This window comes from Triturus cristatus, chromosome 1_2, assembly GCF_964204655.1.
Source record: "Triturus cristatus chromosome 1_2, aTriCri1.1, whole genome shotgun sequence".
NCBI lineage: Eukaryota > Metazoa > Chordata > Amphibia > Caudata > Salamandridae > Triturus > Triturus cristatus.
In genome coordinates this window covers 762,043,882-762,066,203 of record NC_140580.1, presented here as the reverse complement: position 1 = coordinate 762,066,203, position 22,322 = coordinate 762,043,882, and the positions used below count along the sequence as shown (strand labels likewise).

At 43.6% G+C, this 22,322-nt stretch overlaps 1 protein-coding gene across 6 annotated transcripts in view; it reads right to left on the bottom strand.

Annotated features, from left to right (window-relative positions):
* Window positions 1-22,322, bottom strand: part of ADK (adenosine kinase) — a 615,496-nt gene that overhangs the window by 56,025 nt on the left and 537,149 nt on the right. For all 6 annotated transcript variants that reach the window (XM_085608730.1, XM_085608729.1, XM_085608731.1 and 3 more), the window contains 2 exons: window positions 9,294-9,329; window positions 7,719-7,833 (listed from right to left, as the gene is read on the bottom strand). In XM_085608730.1, the coding sequence (XP_085464856.1) occupies window positions 7,719-7,833; window positions 9,294-9,329 (151 nt within the window). The remainder of the gene's footprint in view (window positions 1-7,718; window positions 7,834-9,293; window positions 9,330-22,322) is intronic.

The following is a 22,322-nucleotide window of genomic DNA, read 5'->3' as shown; positions in this document are numbered from 1 at the left end:
ACATCACAGCTTTTGCCGTGTTTTTGACTATTATTGGGTCTGCCTGTATTGTAAAATTGAACGGTCTTACCGCTACTAGAGTGCCTCGACTTGAGCATAGTGTGAAGGTGCAGTGTGGAGGTTCCAGAACGTGTGCTGAGGTTGTGCTGTGGAGCAGGAGATTGTGCTGTCTCTCCATGGTAGGTACTGAACTTGGAGGCACTGGCAGTGTCTGATGCTACCTTCCGTCATATCATTAACGGGTCATCACGCACTGCGTGGACGCCATCTTGTAACAGGTCACGACCTATTCTTTTATACTGGAATGTAACAGTACTAAGAGGAGGTTTTGAGCAGCAGCAGCAAACTGATTTCTCGTTTTGGGCACATTGAAGGGGCATTTTAGAAGTATTTTTTTTATTTCTTTTTTGGCACATCGAGTGTGGAACAGCATGGAGTTAACCCTGTATGTGGACATCCATAGTCCCAACTGTAATGTCAGATATTTAACGTGTCTTAAGTGTGGCCTTAAGGGGCATTATGCGAAAGTGTGTAAATATTCAAAGGAGGTGTGAGTGGTAGAGAATGTAGACAATGTAACATAGGGGTTGCGAACGGTTGTATTGAATGTGAAAGGTGAAGAGGTAGATGCAGGAGCAGTAGTCATGGCTCAGTGTGAAGCCGATTTTGGTGGGAGAAGCTTTGTAGTGTTGGCTGACTCCGGTTCGCCTTTTTCTACGATTGGGAATACATTGCGGAATGACAACTTCCCTCCAGATATCAATCCGGTCATCTATGGTGGTTTACGCATTCATGTGCTGGGGTATGTTGTAAAAGGAATGCGTTTTAGGGGAGAGAAAAAAGTGGCAAAGTATGTTGCAAAAAGGGGGGACAATCTCCTTGTTTGGAGATACCAAAGAGATGTGGGAATTGTACTTAATTGCAATGCTCCAGACTAGGTGATGTTGGTTGAGAGCGGTTGATTTCTTTGAGGAGTTCCCTGGCGTGTTTAGGGATGAGTTAGGATTGGTGAAACATTTTGAGCACCAAATTGTGCTAAAAAGCAATGCAAAATCCGGTATGCATAGAGTGCGCAAAGTTACCCATTTGATGCTCAAGCCTCTCAAGGAGGAGTGAGACTGACTATTGAATGTGAAGGTCATTGAAGAGATTGAGGCATCTGAATGGTTGGCGCCAGTGGTTTTGGCACCCAAGGATGGTGGGAGGCCCATCATGATGTGTGTGGATTTGAGAAGTCTCAATAAGTGGATGTGTGTGGATTGACAACTACTGCCTGGTATTACAGAGCCTCTCACCATGATGAATGGGGCGACGTTTTTATCTGTCCTGGATCTCTCCTCAGTCTATCACCAGGCACACCTCCACCAAGACTCAAGGCACCTCACCTCGTTTGTGGTCAATTGGGAGCTTACGGTTTTAGAAGGATGTCATTTGTGTTGGCCTCCGCAGCAGCCTGTTTCCAGAGAATAATGAAGTTGGTCCTGGAAGAGAGACCTAACATTTTGTTATTTCAGGACAATATTTTGGCTTACGGCAAGGATATGAGTGAGCACAATGACATTTTGAGGTGAATGTTGAGGAGACTGGAAGAGAAAGGGCTCACGGTTAAAGAGCAAAAGTGCAAGACTGGCTTGACTTCAGTTACCCATTAGGTTATGTCATATCAGGGGAAGGCATTCAGCGTTCCCGCAGACAAGGAACAGGTGAGGTCCTTCTTCGGACTGATGAGTTTTATTCCAAGTTCATTAGAGGATTCACCAGTTTAGTGGAGCCCATAAGAGCGTTGCTAAAGAAGGGAGTCCATTTTGCTTGGACACCGGAGTGTCGATTGGAATTTCAAACGGTGAATTCGGGGGCTAGCAAAATACTTACCCAGGGCCATTTTGACACGAGGAGGAAAACCATCCTTGCCACTGATGGCAGTTTAAAGGGCTCAGGAACAGTCCTCTCTCAGGTTGAGGGAGGAGAAGAGAAGGTGGTGGTGTTTGCCTCCCGAGCTCATAAGTCTGAGGAGCATTACTCATGTATGAGAGGGAAGCGATAGTATCATGGTCCACTGGTTCAAGTTCTCTCCTGTGGTCAAAATGAAAGGGTGACTGAGACTTAAGCGGTTGAATTCATCCAAACCTTCGCTCAACTTCCAAGTGCAATATCTCACAGGATTAAATAACAAGACTGCTGACTTTGTCATGCCTTCCTCTAGAAGATGTGAAGGAGTGATGCACTGATGGCTCTGATTGTGCGAGTTGGGTGAGAGAACCCACCATCACGAGGGATGAGTGGATAAAGAGTAATGAGGCGGATGAATGGTTCCCAACCATTAAAGCCTATGTTGTGAAGGGTTGGTCGGACTACAAGGGCCTTGACCCAGAATTAAAACCTTTCTGGTCAGTGAGGGACAAGCTCACGATATGCCAAGGTGACCTTATGAGATGGTAACTTCCCCAAGGAGCATTAGATCCGTTGTGATCAAGGTTGATCATGAGGGGCACAAGGGCAGACGCCTAACCAAAGCTCGTGTCCGTAAGAGGTACTGGTGGCCAGCGATAGATAATCAGGTGGAACAAGTGGTGATGGAATATTGGTGTGCTTCTAATGACAAATCTCACAAAGCAAGTAAAGCTCCCTTCTCCCCATGGACGAAGTTGGGTCTAGACATCATGGGACATTTTGAGATTTTGCCACCAACCGAAAGATTTGTGGTACTATTGGTGGCATACACGTCCAAGTGGATGTCAGCCAGATGTGTGGGTACGGTATGTACTTGTATGGTGTTAGAATTCCTTAGGGATGAGTTTGCATGTGAAGGCTTGCCCAAATACATGATAACGGACAATTCACCTCGCAAGAGATGCAAGAGTTCTTAAATCAGTTTGGAATAACACACAAGAGGATATGCTCCACAAGCCAATGGCCTCCCTGAATGCATGAGTAGGTTGGCGAAGGCTTGTGTGCAGTCAGCAGTGGAAACAAGGGACTCACTCAAAGGGTTACTGAGGAATATGTGGTGGGCACATCACACCACTCCCAATTGTAGAACACAAAGATTATCTTTTGAGTCTTTAAGGAGCAGAGTAGCCACCTCTAAACTTAATTTAGTGTGGCTGTCCGCTAATGATACTTCAAATTTGAGCAAGGAGGAGATTCATGACAGAATCACTTCCTACCAGCAGAAGTAAAGGTGTAGGTATGATATGAAGACCTTTATGAGGGAGAAAAAGGGGAATGTGGGGGAGGGGGGGTCAAGTTCTGATAATGAAACCAAGATGGGAGAGGAAGTGGGGTAACCGAGTACATGGGGCCTTTCATGATTAGCTCAATTAAAAGATGTGTGTTCATGGTTCATACTGATCGCAAGTGGAGCATGTTCAGACTAGTGACGTATCTGGTAATAAGTTGACTGCGGGAGGAACGGGCACCTCTGGTGAGGTTATCAGAAGGAGGGCAATTGAGAGTAGTGGGACTTTTTGCCCTCCCATGAGAAGTAGGAAGGTTCCTAATCACTTCAGGGACTATCATAAAATAGTGAGATGTTCTCTGTGGAAATTTTGACTAACCTTTTTGTGTTACAGGTTCAGAGGGAATGGTGCAATAATCCTCTCGTTAGGTTGAAAATTGTATTTAGAAGATTGTCGACTTTGTTTTCCGTTATTTTGTTTTGTAAGGGAGATGTGTTGTGGTTAAAAAGCACTGTCCATTTAAGTGCATGTGTACAGCTCATGCCAGTAGGGCTCAGTCTCCATGGAAGAATGTTCTATTTAGCAAGTTGGAAATTAGGAGCACACTGGTAGGCTGTGCTGTTGTGCCATCGTCAACAATAAAAGTAGTTAAGGAGCAGTGTCTTCTTTTACCATGCTCAATGGGTCGACCGGCACTATGATCTTTCCACAACTCCGGAGAGCAGGAAGGCCGAGCGTGGCCCGCAGGCCTCCATCATAGTCCCCATGGTCTCCTGGGCACCTCCTCGGTGTTCCCAGGGCCCTCAGCGCAGGGCTGCTTCAACTCTGGGTTCCTCACTCAGCTAACCAGTTTGTACCTTGCTCTTTCAGCAGCAGCCCTGCAGGTTGCTGGGCTAGGAGTGTCCTTACAGCTCTGCCGGTTCGTGCTGGGCTTCACAGCACGCGGGCCGCTCACTAGGCAGGGAAGGCCACCTCTGTCGTCCCCGCTTCAGCACTCTCTCCGGAAGCCCATGCCGGGAAGTAAACTTTAGCCCCCAATCCAAGCAGCATCTCTTCAGACGATTTTGCATAAAATATCCACTGCCAGTGTCAGGATGATGTAATATTATGACATTGGGGAGCTGGAGCGCTCTAGATTTGCAATCTGTTGGCCATCTTGCTAGGCTACACCCCCACTTCCAGATAGTTTATGTGAGGAACTTTTTGTTCATCCATCACCCCTGATCTGAGAGGTAGTCCAGATGGGTTTCCCACCCTGTTCGAGATTAATCTTTGACAATACCTTCTGCCAAAATTTCAATTTGGAAGGGAACTTCTTAGGGTACGTTCTAAATCTTGCACTACCATGCATGGGGTTGTTTGGCTGAAGTAGTCATGCACTGTCAGCCCCCCCCCCCCCCTCTTTTGAAACCACTGATCTACCAGGCATTGCCACAGAGGACTAATATGCAGCCTTGCATTCAGGATAATTAGACACAAGATGCCATAGAAGCTAGAAAGGAGGAGCTCTGGCTGGCGGTTGGGTTGGTGGTATTCCAAAGCAGTTGGCATTTGTCTCGGATAGATGATATACCCTCTTCCGAAGGATACATTTTTCTTTGTATAAAGTCTACTGCTGCACAGAAGTAAGACAGTCGCTGCAGTTTTGGAGACTGATTTTTGCAAATTGACATTGAGTTTTAACTAGTGGAGCAGCTTGTCAAATTATTCTTAAGTCCTGCTTCAGCATCAACTGGTTGTGAGCTTTGATTAGCCAGTGGCCTAGGTAAGGGTAGATGAAAATCCCCTTATTTTGGAGGGAGGATGCTACTACTGCAATGCATTTAGAGAATGTGGAGGAGCCGCTTAAAGGTCAAATGAAATGTCTGTTTTGACAGTGGCTGGATCCTACTAGAGTTGAGTGGTGGTGGTGATGATGATGCCTTTCCTTCCCACTCAATTTCCTCTCTTTGGATCTCCATCTTGCTGGTGATGGTTGTTTCTCAAGGGTGAATGCAATGATGATTTTCAGATCTGTTCTTTTTCTTCCTGTCTTCTTTAGCTCTCATGTCTTGGAACATACATCAGAGATGTTTTTGTTGCCTCTCCTTCAGTCCTTTAACATATTCCATACCCCGTATCTGAATGTGAAGCTAAGAGGCATGCCACATAGACCTTGCATAGATCCGAGACTGCCTTCTTTCTTCCACAAGAGGGCCCCTTCTCAAAGAGAGAAGGGATTTCTGAATGAAAAATCTTGGCTGAAACAGGAAAAGGTTACTTCAATCAACACTTTTGTTAAAGACGTGAAATAGACCAAAATTCTAGTTAAAAAACAGATGTATGACGTGCTCAAAGATCCTACTCACAGAAGTCGGAAAAAATAATTGGCTAAGAGAGGCAATGCCAGTACAATGCATGAGCGGGAGGGGAAGCTCCTGGAATCTTAGAGACAGGACTTGTTTTTACAGTCTTCAAAGTAAGCCTCGCAGGTGGCATTTCTTTCTACATGTTAGAAAGGCTTTTATCCCCTTTAGCACCTCAGATGCTGCAATGCAGGCTTGAAATTGGTTCTTTGGAGTGTGTCAGTCTATGCCCAGGGAATAATTCTGCTATTGATATGCTTGTAAACAGTGTTGGTCACCATACGTATAAATGGACCTATGCTTGTAATCCAACTGACAAACACATATTTTTTAAGTGCTCGAAGGTCCCCAAAACACAGCAGGAAAATATTTTAGCACCTATGAAGATCCTACAATGTAGAACTAGGACATACTCCAACATAATGGACACATATTGACAAATCCATTGCTTTTTTTTATTTTTTCCTTGAAATGTTTTGCTAAGCTTTGATACAGAGAATACACAGCAGTGCAAGCTTCCACAACACACAGAAAAACAGCACAATAGGCGGCAGCAGCAGCGTTCTCATTTTCCAATAATCACAAATAACTGTACTAGTCGGGGACATACAAACGTTAACAGGTACAGTATGACCAGAAGCAGAGCACGCGTATGCAGGTAGAGGGAAAACAGTACATCATATCAAGAAGCAGTGTGAGCGGCTCTCATTCCCAGAAAATGTATGGCAAAACCAGAAGCACTGCAATATCCACACATACCAAGCACCCCTCTTCTCCCCCCAAAATCAACAGAGGCACAGCAGCACTACTACCAGTCAAAGAGCACCTTTGACGTTTCATACAGGATTACTTCAAAGTGGATAAACAATCTGACAAGGCTGGACTGCAACAAGGCCAAGGCTAATGTTGTGGTTAAGAAGGACAGAGTGAAAAAAGCAGAAAACTACAACTGTACAGCGGACACATCACAGGTAAAAACCCATATCCAGAATGAGCTGAGGGACTTACCCGAAATACAGTGCTAAAAGTACTACTTTAGCAGCAGTATCTTGAATTTCAAGACCAGATCTAGAGGTCATACTTGGGGTGTTCGGTCTAGTACTCAGCACCCCTTCTTAAGTATTGTGCGCTGTTCTCAATGCTTCACTCGGAGTATGGCTTCGACGTTTAGCTGCAACCTAAAGTACATTATGTCCCAATCTGTAGCTTTATGCCTGTAGCAGTGTGATCACTGCTGTCCTTTATTACTTTATCCCATTAGTACTCTGAAGAAAAGAGTTTTGATGAATGGCTTGAGACTAATAAAATTGAATCGATCCTAAACAGGTTTGCTCTGATGTTTCTAACTAATCCCCTAAAGCATACTAATCGAAATAAGGCTACATATTTATTACTTTAAAAAAAAAAATCAAAAATAGAGATAAGATAGCAAACATTTAAAGGCAAAAGCCGCACCAACAGTTTGAATCTGCAAACATTAACCTGCATCGACACGAGCAGGTTAAGCGGCAGTAGAGTTTGGGGAATGGTGTTAGGGTTGTGGGTGTTATGGGATAGGTGGAGTTGAGCGAGGCAGGGGATTCGTCAGGTAGAACATGTTCACAGGCAGCAGATGGGTAGAAATTACTCTGATCTATGCCCCAGGGACAGATCTACAGTACTGCTGCACTTCCTTATCTGGCAAACCCATGAATGTGAAGAAATTGGCTTCAAGTTACTGAGAATGTAGTAGTCTACCTCAAATCTACGTGTCTTGATATGCATAATGCAAACCAGCAACCGAAGCTTACATCGTGCTATAGTCTCAACTAACCCACCAGCATGTTGCTGCGTCCCAGTTTTTACTCAAATGGCTTGTTCACAAATCAATCCATTAAAAGCACCAACGTCCCCAAAGTACGAGTACAGCACCAGAAATCTGTACTTATCCAACCAAAATGTAGAATACACGTTAGCTTAAAAAAAATTAATAATTAAAAAAAAGAACGTTTGGAGGTTCAAAGACTGAAAATGCAAGCCCATGGATTGTAAGCAAAGTTACTGGCACTGTACTAGTGAAAGTATGATTGATGTTGTTTGATGCAGTACTACGCATATCCACATATTTTTTCAAATCACAGATGCTTGAATCCAGTTCATCCCGCAGCACCACCACGGATGACAGAGCGTGTTTTAATGTAGTGCTGAATGTTACCTGTAGCCATGATGGTGTCATTCTCACCCTGGGTGAAAATGACAACCCGTGGTCGATTGCTATTCGCCTTGGGCAAGGCCTGCGTCTTCTGGGCAATCTCTTTTATGTCTTCTGTCTGCAAGAGAAACCAAAATAAAATGTAGGTTACCAAAAAAGGAAATCAAATGGAAGTTTACTTTACGTCCTATAACAATATATGCAATGTACTTCCTAGTAAAACCAAAATATCTTGTAATTGTCAAGAAATGAGCAAATCCCTAATAAATGTCTGGAAATATTGAAGGCTCTTTTTACCAGTCAGCACCAATAACTCTCCTGCCCCTTCCCCAAACTACTTCTGGCTCCATAAGGCATAACAATTTCCTTTGTTCCACAAGTGGTGCCCCTAAAGAAGACTTTCTGGGGAGCGGGCATTCAAGGAATTTGCTGACATAGGGGCAATGGAGAATTTCCCTGAAAGCACACACTATTATCCTTACAGGAGATACAGGGCCACTGTACCAAAGGACTTCTCCATATGACACTGTATGCTCTCACCAGAGAATAACAAATTACATATCTCCTTAAGCACACAAAGGGTGGCTATACAAAAGGCACAGGCAGTAAGGATGCCCCTAAACTCACACTCTATTACCAAGTGAAAAGGGATAAGGTATTTCTTTAGGTGACGTACAGATGGAATCTAGGATTAGCCAAGATTGCAAATGGTGTCTGCATGCAAGGCACAGAAGGACAACAGTTTTATAAAATCGAATTTAACTGGGATAAAGGTTTAGGAACAACTTTTTCTCCCTCAACTCTGGGGCTGAATCACTATGCAATTTGCTGCATCATATTTTAATGTATTTTAAAGATGGTAATCAACCACTGGTACAGTGTAAGAGATTATATTGCCAAATTAGCTCTTTCCTGCGTTATGTCAGAAAGGGGAGGGGATTCCCTAAGCATGTTTTTCTGACAAGTCTAATAACTGATGTCCAGGCACTGTATTAAGACCCGTTATTACAAAAACATGAGTGCTACGAATCAAGAGAACAGGTGAGGGAAGAAGTATACAAGTCAATGCCAGCAAAAAGGGCATTTCCAGAACAAGTGACTCTGTATCATACACTGAGCCCAATTTTAGGGATTGAGAATAAACCAACTATGAATCTGACAGAGACAGCATGTCATTTCTATATTCATTCCGACAGGATAAACATGGAATATTTTAAGCCAAACTATGGGGCTCACCTTGAGGCACGTTACCTTATGCTTCAATTATGGAATATTAGCTGCTAAGCCCAGCAAAGAAACTTGCATCCAAACACAGAAACCTCACCTGAAAGCTGTTTAAGGCCTAACTCGAAATGTCAGCTCACTTTAATTCAAAATCTGGGACTGGGCCTGATACCTAATCATGAGTGACGGATCTCAAAGTGCTTCACGGTATTGGACTTTAAATTGAATGGACTTACTTCCAAGATATACACAACATTGTATACTCCATTATAGGGGCTCCCTTTAAGTAATACAAAGCCTAGCTCCATAATGCCAATTACAGGGGTTAACCTTGTAATCTTAATGTGGACTTACCTTGAAGCCCTGTCCCTGACCAAATGCAAGGGCTTCCTGTAAGAGAAAAACAAAAAGAGTGCCATTAGAGAATGCATGAGCCAAACACGTAACAGAGGCCAGTGCAGAACCATTCTCATCCACCCCACAAATTACCAACCCAAGTCCACATCAGTTGCTGTACTCTAGCAGAGGGCGTGGATGGGAAGGGGGTTTGCAGTGGGCGGAGGGAGCGCACATGTGAGGGAATTAAAAGGTGTTATGTACTGAATGCCTACACTCCTTCTCAGAAGTGTAAATATGATAGAAGGGGGTTAGGATAGTGGTATTCAGACCCTATGGGAACAACGAAGGGGTCTGTGAGGGACCCTGTCCCCACATCATGAGCAAGAAATTGCCCAGAAATAGTTTTTTGGGGCGTACAAGGATCCACTGCTGTGCTCCACTGTGTGAATCTGCAATGGATCCGTGGATCCATATTCCAATTTACAAAAAAAGTAAGATGCACCCAGTCACAAACACACTCACACACATACTCAGACACCCACACCGTTACTCACACACACCTATTATCACTGCAACGAAAATATTTATGAGAAAACTGTGCCTGGAGGGGGTGCGAGTTATAGTCCTTTAGATAACTGCTGAAATTCTGAACCGAACGAGAGAGAGAGAGAGAGAGAAAGAGAGAAAGAGAGAGAGAGAGAGAAAGAGAGAGAGAGAAAGAGAGAGAGAGAAAGAGAGAGAAAGAAAGAGAGAGAGAGAGAGAAGGAGAGAAAGAGAGAAAGAGAGAGAGAGAGAAAGAGAGAGAGAGAGAGAGAGAGAGAGAGAGAGAGAAGGAGAGAAGGAGAGAAGGAGAGAAAGAGAGAGAGAGAGAGAGAGAGAGAGAGAGAGAGAGAGAGAGAGAGAGAGAGAAAGAGAAAGAGAAAGAGAAAGAGAGAGAGAGAGAGAGAGAGAGAGAGAGAGAGAGAAAGAGAGAGAGAGAAAGAGAGAGAGAGAGAGAATCCCACAGCACTTCGGTAGTAGTTTTCAATATGCTTATTTATTTAAGCAGAGGCACAAATGCAAACGCGGTTCGATGCTTACAAAGCACCTTGGTCACGACGTTGACCATGGTGGTTCAAGCTTTTTTTTTTATACAATCGTGTTTCAATCAGGACAATAATTTTAGTAAACATCGTTGATGGACTTCAAGCGTACAGTTTACTGTGGCAGCCATCTTAGAGTGTAATATATATTGGTGCTTTCAATAGGCTTAAAACAATTTAACAGTTCACATTCCTCTGTGCAAATCTAGATTTCATTCATTTTTGTTTCATCTTAAACTATGTTCTCACCCCAATTATATTCAACAATTTATCAAAGTCATATGTATGATTGATGTACAAACTATTTTAACAAATCAATGTAATTATAATAGGGTTTAACAGATCATTGCCATAAACAATTATCAATCTCTTCACGTAAACTTATTTTATAATCAATGTCACAGAAGCCTGACATGCAAGTCAGAATTTGTGATCTATGTGCTGGAGTGTACGTGTGGCCTACATTATGTAGGAAGCACTATTCTTCGAGGCCACAAGAGGATACTCCAGAACATCAGGGCTATTAAAAATAGCGATCAGGCCTACCCAGTGGCATGACATTTTGAGGATTCCCATAGTGGAGATCCCAAAGACCTCACATATTTCCTAATTGACTCAGTGCCACCAAATAAAAGGTGGCAATAGGGAAAAGGCTCTCAGGAAGCTGGAAACGAGGTATATCCTGGAATTGGACAGCAAGCAGCCAGGGGGCCTAAATGGGACTGAGGACCTCTATACCTGCCTCGGATACTTGACAATTACATTAGTTGTTGGGATTAAAACATTGGTCATCGACCGGCATAAATAAGACCGCATAATGCCCCCTTTTAAAACCATCACAGTTCACTCTATAGGTTTTAGCTTTTTTTTAATACACAGAGGTGAACTATACACATCACACTATACTTTTATTATATTTGCGCTTTCTTTGAAAATCGCAAGGTTTACTAAGTGGATCATTGGTATAATGAAAGTACAGCTATTGGTAAAATACAACTAGCTAGTAAAGTACCGTCTCATCCAATAATATTTTTTTCTGAATTTTAGTAACAACATTGGATCTATGTATATAGTTCAATAAACTTTAAAATCCACATTGTGGCGATTTTAGGTATTTATATCGGTATGTTGTATCAATTAGCCTTGATTTTAGCTTACAAATATTATTTTAGACTATTAGCAATGAGTTTTTATACCAATGTAATTAAGGTCTTTTAGCAATACCGGCTGTTTTAGATCTATTAAGCATCTATATTTGACAACATAATTTTTTCCAAAAATTTATTTATAACAATTTTGCTTTTAAAAACAATGCATTTACAATCATCTTATTTGAAAAATACTGATTTTGAATTTTCACCAGCTGCCTTTGTAATAGTATTTTTACTAGGTCTATGTACCTTGCACCTATTCAGCACCTGTCACTTTAAAATATATGCAAAAAATGGTTTAAAAGCTGTCCACCAACTGAGAAACGCGTCATGTGATCAAGGCCCTACGGGGCCGACACGAGTCATGGCTGTGGTTTGTTGAGCTGCAAATAAACTACTCACTGCACGTAATTGTGTTCCGGGCTCCTGTTCTTCGCTGTCAGCGGCAATACGAGAGGAGTTGTTTTTGTGTGTATACACACACACACACACACACACACATTTTTGCGCACACACACACACAAAATAGTTATAGTTAGGTTAGCGTTTCCATAATAGAGTATTTTTTGTTGTGCTAATAACTTTGGCTCTGTTTGATGAATCGTCAATACATTCCCCAAAAAAGATAATCAACCCATGTTAATTCCCATAGGAAACTTTGCAACCTGATGAAAAATAGAAAACAGTGGAACGGGATCAAATTTGTGAGTGACAGCATTAATGTTCTGAACTAAAGAAAACCACAGAAATTCACCAGAATGTGTCCCCGTCATGCAATGCTCATGACCTCACATTTTACATCACTCATAGCATGTTTTAGGACATCATTGATGACCTGATCCAAGGTTCTTTTGCACACATTGCTCTATAAACTAGTATGTATTAGAGGACAGAAAGTAAGTACAAAATAGCTCAGAATAATAGTGAAGCATAATTACTGACATCATAAATAAAAACCCCATAGGTTAAGCAAGCTTGTGTTATGTTCAACATTGACCCTATTACATACCCTTAATGGGTAGAACAGTTATTGTTGACTATCAACAACAGATAACAAGCATTTGCAATGCAATAGGTCTCGCATTTACGTGAGTTTTAGCTATTGGCATTGTAAATGACTAACTTGTATTTGTTTTGGTTTTTAAAACTATAAATAAAAGGAATTGTCATTACAATGCCAATAGCTTAAACTCGCATAAATGCGAGACCTATTGCATAGCAAATGCTTGCTTAATCATGTTGTCTACTTCTGAAAAAGACTGAGAAGAGGGACAGCCAACACATGTCTCACTCTTCGCTAGCTCGCAGGCTTGTGGCTTTTTTAAGGCTGTGAACAATTGTCGCAAAAAAAAAAAAAAAAAGAATCAAAAATACATACAGTTAGGGATACAGTTCTCTGTGTAGGTGGTTACCACACTGGTGTAATACCGCACTCGTACTGAGATCCTAGTTATATCAGAGCAGAGGTGAAGCACTCATGTTGTTTGAGAGAGCACATCAAAAATTAAAAAGTATAGTTGTGTTTGTTGGTTGATAAGAGGGAGGGAATGTGAGGTTGCAGAATTGGAGTGGGGAGAGGGTATGGACAGCACAGACACTGTCTATTAATATTTACATAGACATGTATTTGAATTTTGGCATGGTTGCTTGTTGGAAGATTCAATACTGAAGCTTATGTTTAGGAAAGGTGATATTAAATGTAATGGATACATCAGGTCTTAGGAGAAGTACAGCTGTGTCTAATGACCTAAGGGTGTAGTTTTATCAGAGGAAATGATCAGCCAGTTTAAGAGTTGCTAGCAATGTTGCCATAGGGAGTTACATTATAATATTTGTAAAGACGGACTTTAAAAGCTAAGTATCTCTTAATGAGAACCAGTCGGCGGTAAATATTGTTCTGCTGATGAAAAGGAAACAAAAGAATAATGAGTGCTACATGTGAAGGAGAGGCGGTGCTGCTAAGTCAGAAAAACATTTCCAGGTACCTTCGGTATATGTCTAAGTCAGTCCTGAAAGTTAGTATTGATCAAACATTTCAATTAGCTCTTAGAGGCCAGTTGGCCCCGCAGTTTGCTTGTATTTTGCTTACCTAGAGTAAAAGAAGAAGGATAAAGCTCCTGCTCATCCTTGGCTGATTGTGGGGGCGGTCCCTAATGCAGTGTGGGCAATAAGGCAGTTAGTTATAGTGTGTGCTTACATAGCACAGGAGCACATGTCAATTGAAGGAGGAAAGCACTGTACTTCAGTTTCGCTGGGTCTAGAGAATGCTCACGCTCCTTTTGAATATCACCAAAGTCAGCTTTTCATACCCCCAAACATGCTTCTTGAGCCATCCCAAGCACCTTGGAAAAACACGAGCTAGAATGACGAACTAAAAATTTGTAACATGCACAGATTGCTGCTCCGTTTCAGTGAGGGCAGTAGTAACAGTCTTGCTGACGCAACTGATGGACCCTCACATTTTCCCCAAAAGTAGATGCCAGGGTAACCGGACCTCGCTAAACACTGCAGGTCCTGAGAGGAGAAGCAGGATCCAGGAAGGTGAGGGAGAGATGTATTAGTTCCCCTAAAGGATGTTGTATTATATCCCGGTGGGCCCTAAATCGAATGTGTGCCCCCGGATGACAACTGGGATGGTAAATAAACCCTCCGGATTCAGACACACTAAAGGGCCCCCAGACATGCAGACAACTTCAAAGGGAGAAGTGCAAACTGACATGGTGGCACAGAAGAGGTTAGAAGAAAGCCATTCCCACTTTGGTCACCATTTTAAAGAAAGTGAATGTGGACAAATCTAGCACAGCAGTGGACTCGTTCCTGTAGGAAATGGAGTCACAAATAGTGGGCAGAAGCTGGATCACAGCAACAGAGACTCATCTGAAAAATGGATTAAAGTGGATGTCTCAGAAACCTAGCAAGCCACAAACAATGGGTAACCAGGGCCCTTCTCTTAAACTCCAAGGAGGAAAGGCAAATGCACTAAGTGCTGCAAATGTATGGGTAACTCAGAGATAGTAGTGTTGAAGAAAGCATTGCTAATACCATTTTAGAACCAGCTATAGTAGGGAAAATTTAAAGTGGATGAGCTCCATTGTGTTAGCGCAAGGATCGGGGTGACAGAGTGGTGGAGCCAGAAAGCACTGCTTTGAAAAATGGAGTACGAGGGTGAAGGCATTGCTATCTTTCTTAGAGTGAGTGCTAACAGAAGGTGTTTATCCCCCCAGCATGAAAAAGCTACATGACTTAGCATTCCCTTAGCAAAGATGGCCATGCATAAGAACCAGGCTGTAGCCGGCGGTAGCATTTTTTGAAGCCCTTACTTAAAGTCTCGCCAGACCAGCGCAAGCGCGGTGTCAGGCGAGACCTAAAAAGTTAACCTGTACTGCACACGGTGTTCAATATGTATACAACTGTTCAGGGAAAACCAAGTTCCTCCAGATGCTCGAGCCATGTGACATAACCAATAACTAATGCTCTACTACAGACAGCGTTTACCAGTATCAAACTCCACACAGTCATTGAACCTACTGTGAGAAATGAAGTGGAAAGGAGTAGAAAAGTGGGTACTATAAACACTGTTCATTCCATGGAGAGAGTTTACTCTGCACCAATCTGTTTGCAGACAGTAAAGCTCTCATGAGAAATACACCAGAGTATTAAAGAGTATCTACTATGAACAGTGTACACTCTACGCAAAACGTGTCCAAAGAGCGACCATTCACTTAAAGTACCAAGGTCTGAAGGTGCTAAAGACCATCCTACCAGCAGACTTCATACGGTGGTGAAACCTTCACAGATCACCCATCTTATGAAGCAAAACAAGCACATGTACATAGGTTAGTACCGGGTACACACAGTCTTATATTGTGTAGAAATCGTCATGTGGGGACAATTGTGTCTAATAAGTCAAGGCTACGTACAATATTTACTATTTTTTAAGTTGCAGCTTTGCCCTGCTGGAAACTTTCTGCAGACCAAGAAACCTGTGTGAAACACGCTGAACAACAGTTATCAACTGTCACCTGCACACAGAGTTACTCTTCTACACAAAAATGTATATCGTGCTCAATACCTCTACATACTTATGATACATTAGGAGCACATGTGCTTTGCAAACACTTATACCTATTAGCTGAACACAGGCTGTACAAAATTAGGAAGAAAAGTAATATGGTAGTAACCCACCACTTTGTAAACTATATAACAAACTAACACACATTTGGTGATGTCATCAACGTCATCCACAAGATTCCATCAGTGATCCCATAAGCAGGGCATGTTGGAGGGCGCAAGTTACAGTTAGCTCTGTTAACTTTAACTGGCAAATGTCTGTGGGGTATTTTTTAGTTCAAAAAGTTAATGTCGTCACTAACATTCACCTAACTATAATGTTACTTTAACCTTTGGTGTTTTCAGTGAAAATATATAAATTCATTTATATTTATCAATACCACCAGACCCACTGCAGTTTTACTTATTGACTGAATGTCTAGACAGTAGTGTCTGGCAAAGTTGTAGGTGGAAGACCATGTTGCTGCTCTGTTGATATCTCGCATCGATACTCCTGTATAAAATGGCGCTGTTGCCGCAACGCTCTTAATGAATTGTCTCCAACCCCGTTTCAAAGGTCTGCCCATCTAAACGTGGCAGTAGGAGATAAAATGTTATCCATGGAGTTATGCTCCCTTTTGATAGCTAATCACCTTTCATACTTCATAGATAAGATATAAATAACTGGTCAATCTTTCCGAATCCTATTGTGCTATCAACATAAAATTCTTAACATTATATAATGTCCAGGGAATGTAGCAACTATTCTGCCACAGTTGAAGGCTGTGGAAAGAAGTCGGCAAATAAATCTTTTCATTTAAATTAAATGATGTTGATATCTTTGGCAACTAATCCCAAATTAATTCTAAAGTCATACTGTTTTTATCAAATTTAAAAACGGTGACAACAGAGAAAGGAGGAAGGAATAGCAATTGAGAAGGCAGTTTTGCATGAAAGTGTTTGAAGGGATGCCTTGTGTATCGGCTGGAAAGGATTTTTCTTGAGTTGTTCCAGGAGTTTACTTAAATCCCACGTTAGTGAATTTTGTTTTTAGGGGACAATATATTCATAACAATCCACACATTAATTCTTTGCCAACTCATGCTGAAAATAAAAAAAGCTGCCAGTGGGATTCCCAAGTACCTTGATATAGCTGTTATATTGACTCGGATGATAGCTAAGAACCAACTCAAATAGGCCCAACATATAACTGTGTACTTCATGTGGATGCATTGACAGTGAATTTATTTTGTGTCTTTCAGCCCAAATACAGAATCTTTTCTACGTTACTGAGTAGATTTTTTTTTATCATGGAAGTGACTCTTACTGCTTTCAGAGCCTTCATGCTGGCCGGCAGTATATTCAAGGAACCAAATTCTAGGTCTGCAGCAACAAGTATTTTGGTGCAGTGGCGCTGGGTTGTAGTGCAAGATCTGACCTTGGTTCTTGGACAGCAGGAATCAGCTTTGACATGGATTGGTGTTTGAATTGAGAGAGTCCCAAATGTTTGTGAACCAGAACTATCTGGTCCAAGCTAGAGCAATCCAATGACTGCCGAACTTTGGGATGAGTGGCATTGGGAGAAAAACGTAAGTACATTTTTCTAACTAAGGAATAGAAAACGCTTCTCCCTTTGATTCCAGATATTACCATCTGACTGCAAACCTTCAGTAACTGACATGGATCAGTTTCTCAATAGATCCATGTGGAGTTTGCCCCATTTTTGGAAGGCTATGCCCAGTTGGTTCGAGCCCATCTCAATTGTGGCAGCTTACATGTTTCCGCCATCTGGTTTTAGAGGTCTCGAAAATGCTTCACTGTGAGGTTGATGTTGTGACGTAGAGCCCAGTATGATAACTGCTGTGTTTCTCTCGATATTCGTTTTGACATTTTTCCTCCTTGCTTGTAGTATAAGATCATTTTGTCCACCCTTATTCTTAGATCATTTTCCTTTATGATGGGCAAGAAAGCTTTTAGCTGCAGTAGATTTATATGGAATTGTTGCTCTTGGGGTGTCCATTCTTCGCACACTAGAAGCATTTTTAAGTAGACCCTCATTCCTATCATGGAGGAGTTTGTTGATTTCATAGAGGTCATGACCCATATATAATTTGTTTTGGCATTTCCACTAAACCATTACCTGTTTCATCTGTTCTGTCACTTGAATGTAGTTGTCTCAGTTCTGAGAGACTTGTTTTTACTGGTTGTCTAACACCTCCTGGAGGGTCACTGTGGAATGAGAGTGGTGCAGGAAGACAACATTTTGAAAAAGTCCTTTCAATTCGGTCTTTTATCCAAGTTTTTCAATTTGTGTTTTTAATGTGAAATAGCAATTTCTCCTGTATTTCTTGTGACAGGTAATCATAGTCTTTCAGATCATATGTCTGCTCCCAAAAACAGTATCCTTGACAGCTTTGAGGTAGATTGACTGAGAGTGAGGCACAAGCGTCGTAACAGGTGTAGCGTCGGACGCTTGTCATAATGAAAAGGCCTTTATCAGCTAGTTGTAAAGGCAATGTATAACCTTACCACCTGGTGGGAGAAATAATTCACTTACTGGAGCCAGGTATTTTGTGAACGCACTAGGTGCTGAATTGAGGTTGAAAGGCAGTGCTATAAACTGGTACTGTAGTCCGGCTACCACAATCCGGATGTGCTTGTGACGACTGATGTATTGGCAGATGAAAATATGCTTCTTCCAGATCTCTTGATGCTATGTTCTGACTGTTTATGGACTGCTACACAGTATTGTCAACATTCTGAAAGTCTGTTTCTATATTTGTTCAGCACCCTTCGGTCTAAAACTGGCCTCCAGTCACCATTTTTTCTTTCGGATCAGAAACAAATTCAGAGGAGGAGCCCAACTTTACTTTCATTGTGAGGTACTGGCTCTATTGCAGTTTTCATAGTAAGAATCTTTATCTCCTATCTGCAAGTCTCCTGTTGCAGAGGTTTTTCTCTTTTTTAGGTAAATTTGGTAGTTGCCCTGGTAGCATTTTGCCACATCATTTTCCACCTTCTGTGCCACTCTAGACAAAGGCTAGCCTTTTACAAACCACTACTGACCTGGCTCCTTATGATAAACAGTCCATCCACCCTGAACTGCCAGACAAAGCCCACTCTGGAAAGGAGCACAAGCAAACCCAGACCAGTTTCGGCCTTATATGTGAAGTTTGGATCCTACAGCAGCGCAATCAAGGGGCCTATGTCGGGGGGGACACCCTTGGCCACTTAGATCATAAACTCCATCATACAAAAGTTGATGGAAGGTAGATCCTCCCGAACGTGCAGTCTGATCAGAGGACCCATGGCAATGCTCTGAAGGTCGGTGTACCGGACTCTTCGTGCTCAATCCGGAGCGACAAGAATGACTTTAGCCCGGTCGTGCTTGTTCTTCTAGCGCACGCTGGGCAGAAGTGGTACAGGAAAAAAGGCATACAGGAGAAAGAAGCTCCACTCGTGACGGAAACCGCCGCCGAGCGTGCACCGCCTTTGAAACGTCATGCGCAACACTGCTGGCATTGCACGTGCTCTTTGGAGGCGAACAGATCTAACCAAGGCTCTCGCCACCGCTGACAGAGACCTTGCCCCATCTTCGCATGGAGACGCCATTGGTGATCGACTAGGTACCGACGGCTGAGTTAGTCCGCCCTGGTTTTCAGGAAGCCCGCCAGGTGTTCAACCACCAGGATTATGTTCTGAAGTTCCAGCCATGTCCAGAGGTGGAGAGCCTCTTGACAAAGGGTCAGCGACCCCATCCCACCCCACCCTGTTTGTGCAGCACCACATGGCGGTGGTGTTGTCGGTTAACACCTGCACCACTTTCCCCTTGAGAGATGGAAGGAATGCCTTCAGTGCCAGTCTGAGCTCCAGGAGCTCCAAAAGGTTGGTATAGAGGCCGGACTCCGCCAGAGACCAGACACCCCTAATGTCGGCCTCTACCAGGTGGCAATCCCATCCCAGAAGTGACGCATCTGTCACCACCACTAGATCTGGATGGGAGAGGGATCTACCTTTGACCTAATCTTGGTTTGATTAGCCACCACTGCAGTTGGTGCGCAGTTCCCTGGGATCTGGACATAGTCAGAAAGATTCCACTGATGCTGCGCCAACTGGAACTTCAGATACCACTGCAAAGCCCACACATGCCATCAAGCACGATCCACCAGCAGGATGAAGGAGGCCATGAGGCCCAGCAGCCACTAAGTCATTCTTTCTCAGCGAAACCCAGGATAGAGGCTGAAACATCGGTATAATAGCCAGAATATCCCAGACTCGCTGCTCAGAGTCTAGGCCTGAAACTGCACTGTGCCCAGAACTGCCCCGATGAAAAGGAGCGTCTGAGAGGGAGTCAGGTGTGACGTTGGCACGTTGATAGTAAACATCAGCGAATGTAGGTCAGCCTTAGTCTGGAGGTGGGAGACGACAGCCTGGGGTGAGCCCGCCTTCAACAGCTAGTCGTCGAGATAGGGGGGGAGACTAAAACCCCTAATCTGCGCAGATGAGCTGTGACCACCGTCATCACCTTTGTGAATACCCGAGGGGCACTGGTAAGGCTGAAAGGGAGCACAGTGAACAGAAAATGCTTGTGGCCCATCATGAACCGAAGTTAATGTCTGTGGGATGGCATGATGGGGATATGAAAATAAGCGTCCTGCAAGTCCAATGCCATCATCCAGTCTCCCGGGTTGAGGGCAGACAGAACTTGGGCTAGGGTGAGCATTTTGAACAACTTCTTCCTGAGGAAGAAGTTGAGTGCCCGGAGATCTAGGATAGGTTGCAGGATAGTCCTTTTTATTTACCAGAAAGTATCAGGAATAACCAACACAACCTACTTCTGGCACAGGGACCCTCTCTATAGCTCCCTTGGCCAAGTGAGCGATACTTTCTGGTGGAGAGGTGCAAAATGATCCTCCGACATGCAATCGTAAGAAGGTGGAATGGAGAGAGGGAGTAGACCCTTCAGACTATTTGCATAACCCACCTGTCCGCCGTGATGGATTGCAAGTGGAGGAGGTGATGGCGGAACCTGCCTCCGACTGGCTGGTGATGGGCCTGGAACGGCAGACTTGGAAGGTTTGGAATCAGTGGCAGAGGGGAAAAGGGTGGACTGGCCCGACCGCTGGCTCCCTGTCCCACGAGGATGCTGGGTCCCATGTGCGCGGCCAAGCAGAGTATTGACCGCTTGCGTGACTCGGTGGCTAGGCTGGACAGAACGTGGTGGGGTGACCCTTCCGTAGCCACAAAAAGGTCAATAGGCAGACTGAGGTGGAAAAGGTAGCTGCAAGGCCCAAGGATCTGGCCATAGCTCAAGAATCCTTGAAGCACTCAAGCCCCAAGTCTGCCTTGTCACCAAAACGGAGAGTGCCATCAAAGAGCATGTCCATAAAAAAAACTGACATCTCTCCAGAAGCCAAAAATCCCCAACCAGGCGTAGAGTTTCACAGCTATTGACGTGGCAACCGTTCTGCCCAGTGAGTCGGTGGCGTCCAGTCCACATCGTATGCCGAATTTGGCGGCATCTATCAAGTCTGCAATGTCTTGAGAGAGAATGGCCTAGGTCTCCCCCGGGCACGGAGGCAGTACCTGCATGACTGTATCCCAGATAGTATGGGAGTATCTGTCCAAGAGGCATGAGGTATTCACTGACCGCAATGGCAAGCTGGAGGAAGAGAACATCACCTTCCCAAGGTGGTCAAATTTCTTGTATTCCCTATCTGGGGGGAGCATAACGGAATGTGCCTTTTAATGATGAAGCTTGGACTACCAAGCTCCCAGGAAAGGGGTGTTGGGTAAAGTACGCTGGGTCGCTCGGAGCAGGGTGGTGGTAGCAAGCAATCGTCCTTGAGGGCTTCATTCAACGTCAAAATGGATTCAGAAATGGAAGCCGCTGGCTGAAGCACTTCTGTCAGGTGGTTAGTCCTGACTGCCATCGTAGGGAGCTGAGGCGAAGGACCTCTGCTGCCCTCCTCACCACCACAGCATAGGAAAATCCCTCCTCCGTAGCCACTGTAGGGGAAAAAGCAAACCACTGTTAGGTGATGTATCCAGACCACTGGCATCACCCAGGTCCATTCAGCAGTTGTTTCCTCAAGCTGGTCAGCTAAATGGTCTAGTGACCCCTACCAGGCCTCAACATCACCATTGTGGCCCAAAAGGAATGCCAAAAATGAACACAGTGACTAAAGTCCCTTCTGGCGTCGGAATCGACGTCAGTCTGGCTCCGTGTTCACTCCAGGAATGGGGTCGGCGCGGCCTCTGTTCCTTGAAGGTATAAAGACATGATCAGCCACTAGCTAAAATAGCAACCCACTTCTAAATGTAACTGACGAAAGTGGCTTGCAGCTCTCACTATGACTTTGACAAAGACATGGGGTAGGGGTCAAAAGTGGGGAACTATAACTTACCACCTTCTACCATGAAAGGGTAAAGGGCAAACATCACTCAGCTACCACAAACGCCCAGTGAAAAACATTTACAAAGATTTGGAAAGAAACTTCAGGTCCAGAGCACACAATCAGTCTTCCATAAGGAGTGCACACAGCATTAATCTCCAAGTCACCATTTGAAGAACTTGCTCTTCTAAAAAGAGGACACTCCAGAATGGTAGAAAGACCTTGCGGAAAGAAATCTTCAGTTTCTCTGCTCCAAGGAGACAATACCAAGGCACCCTCCACATCTCTAGGCGACCTGTATTTTTTGAACCAACAGCAGTAATTGTTAGTAGGAGCATTCAAAGTGGTACAAGGAAAACCTGACAG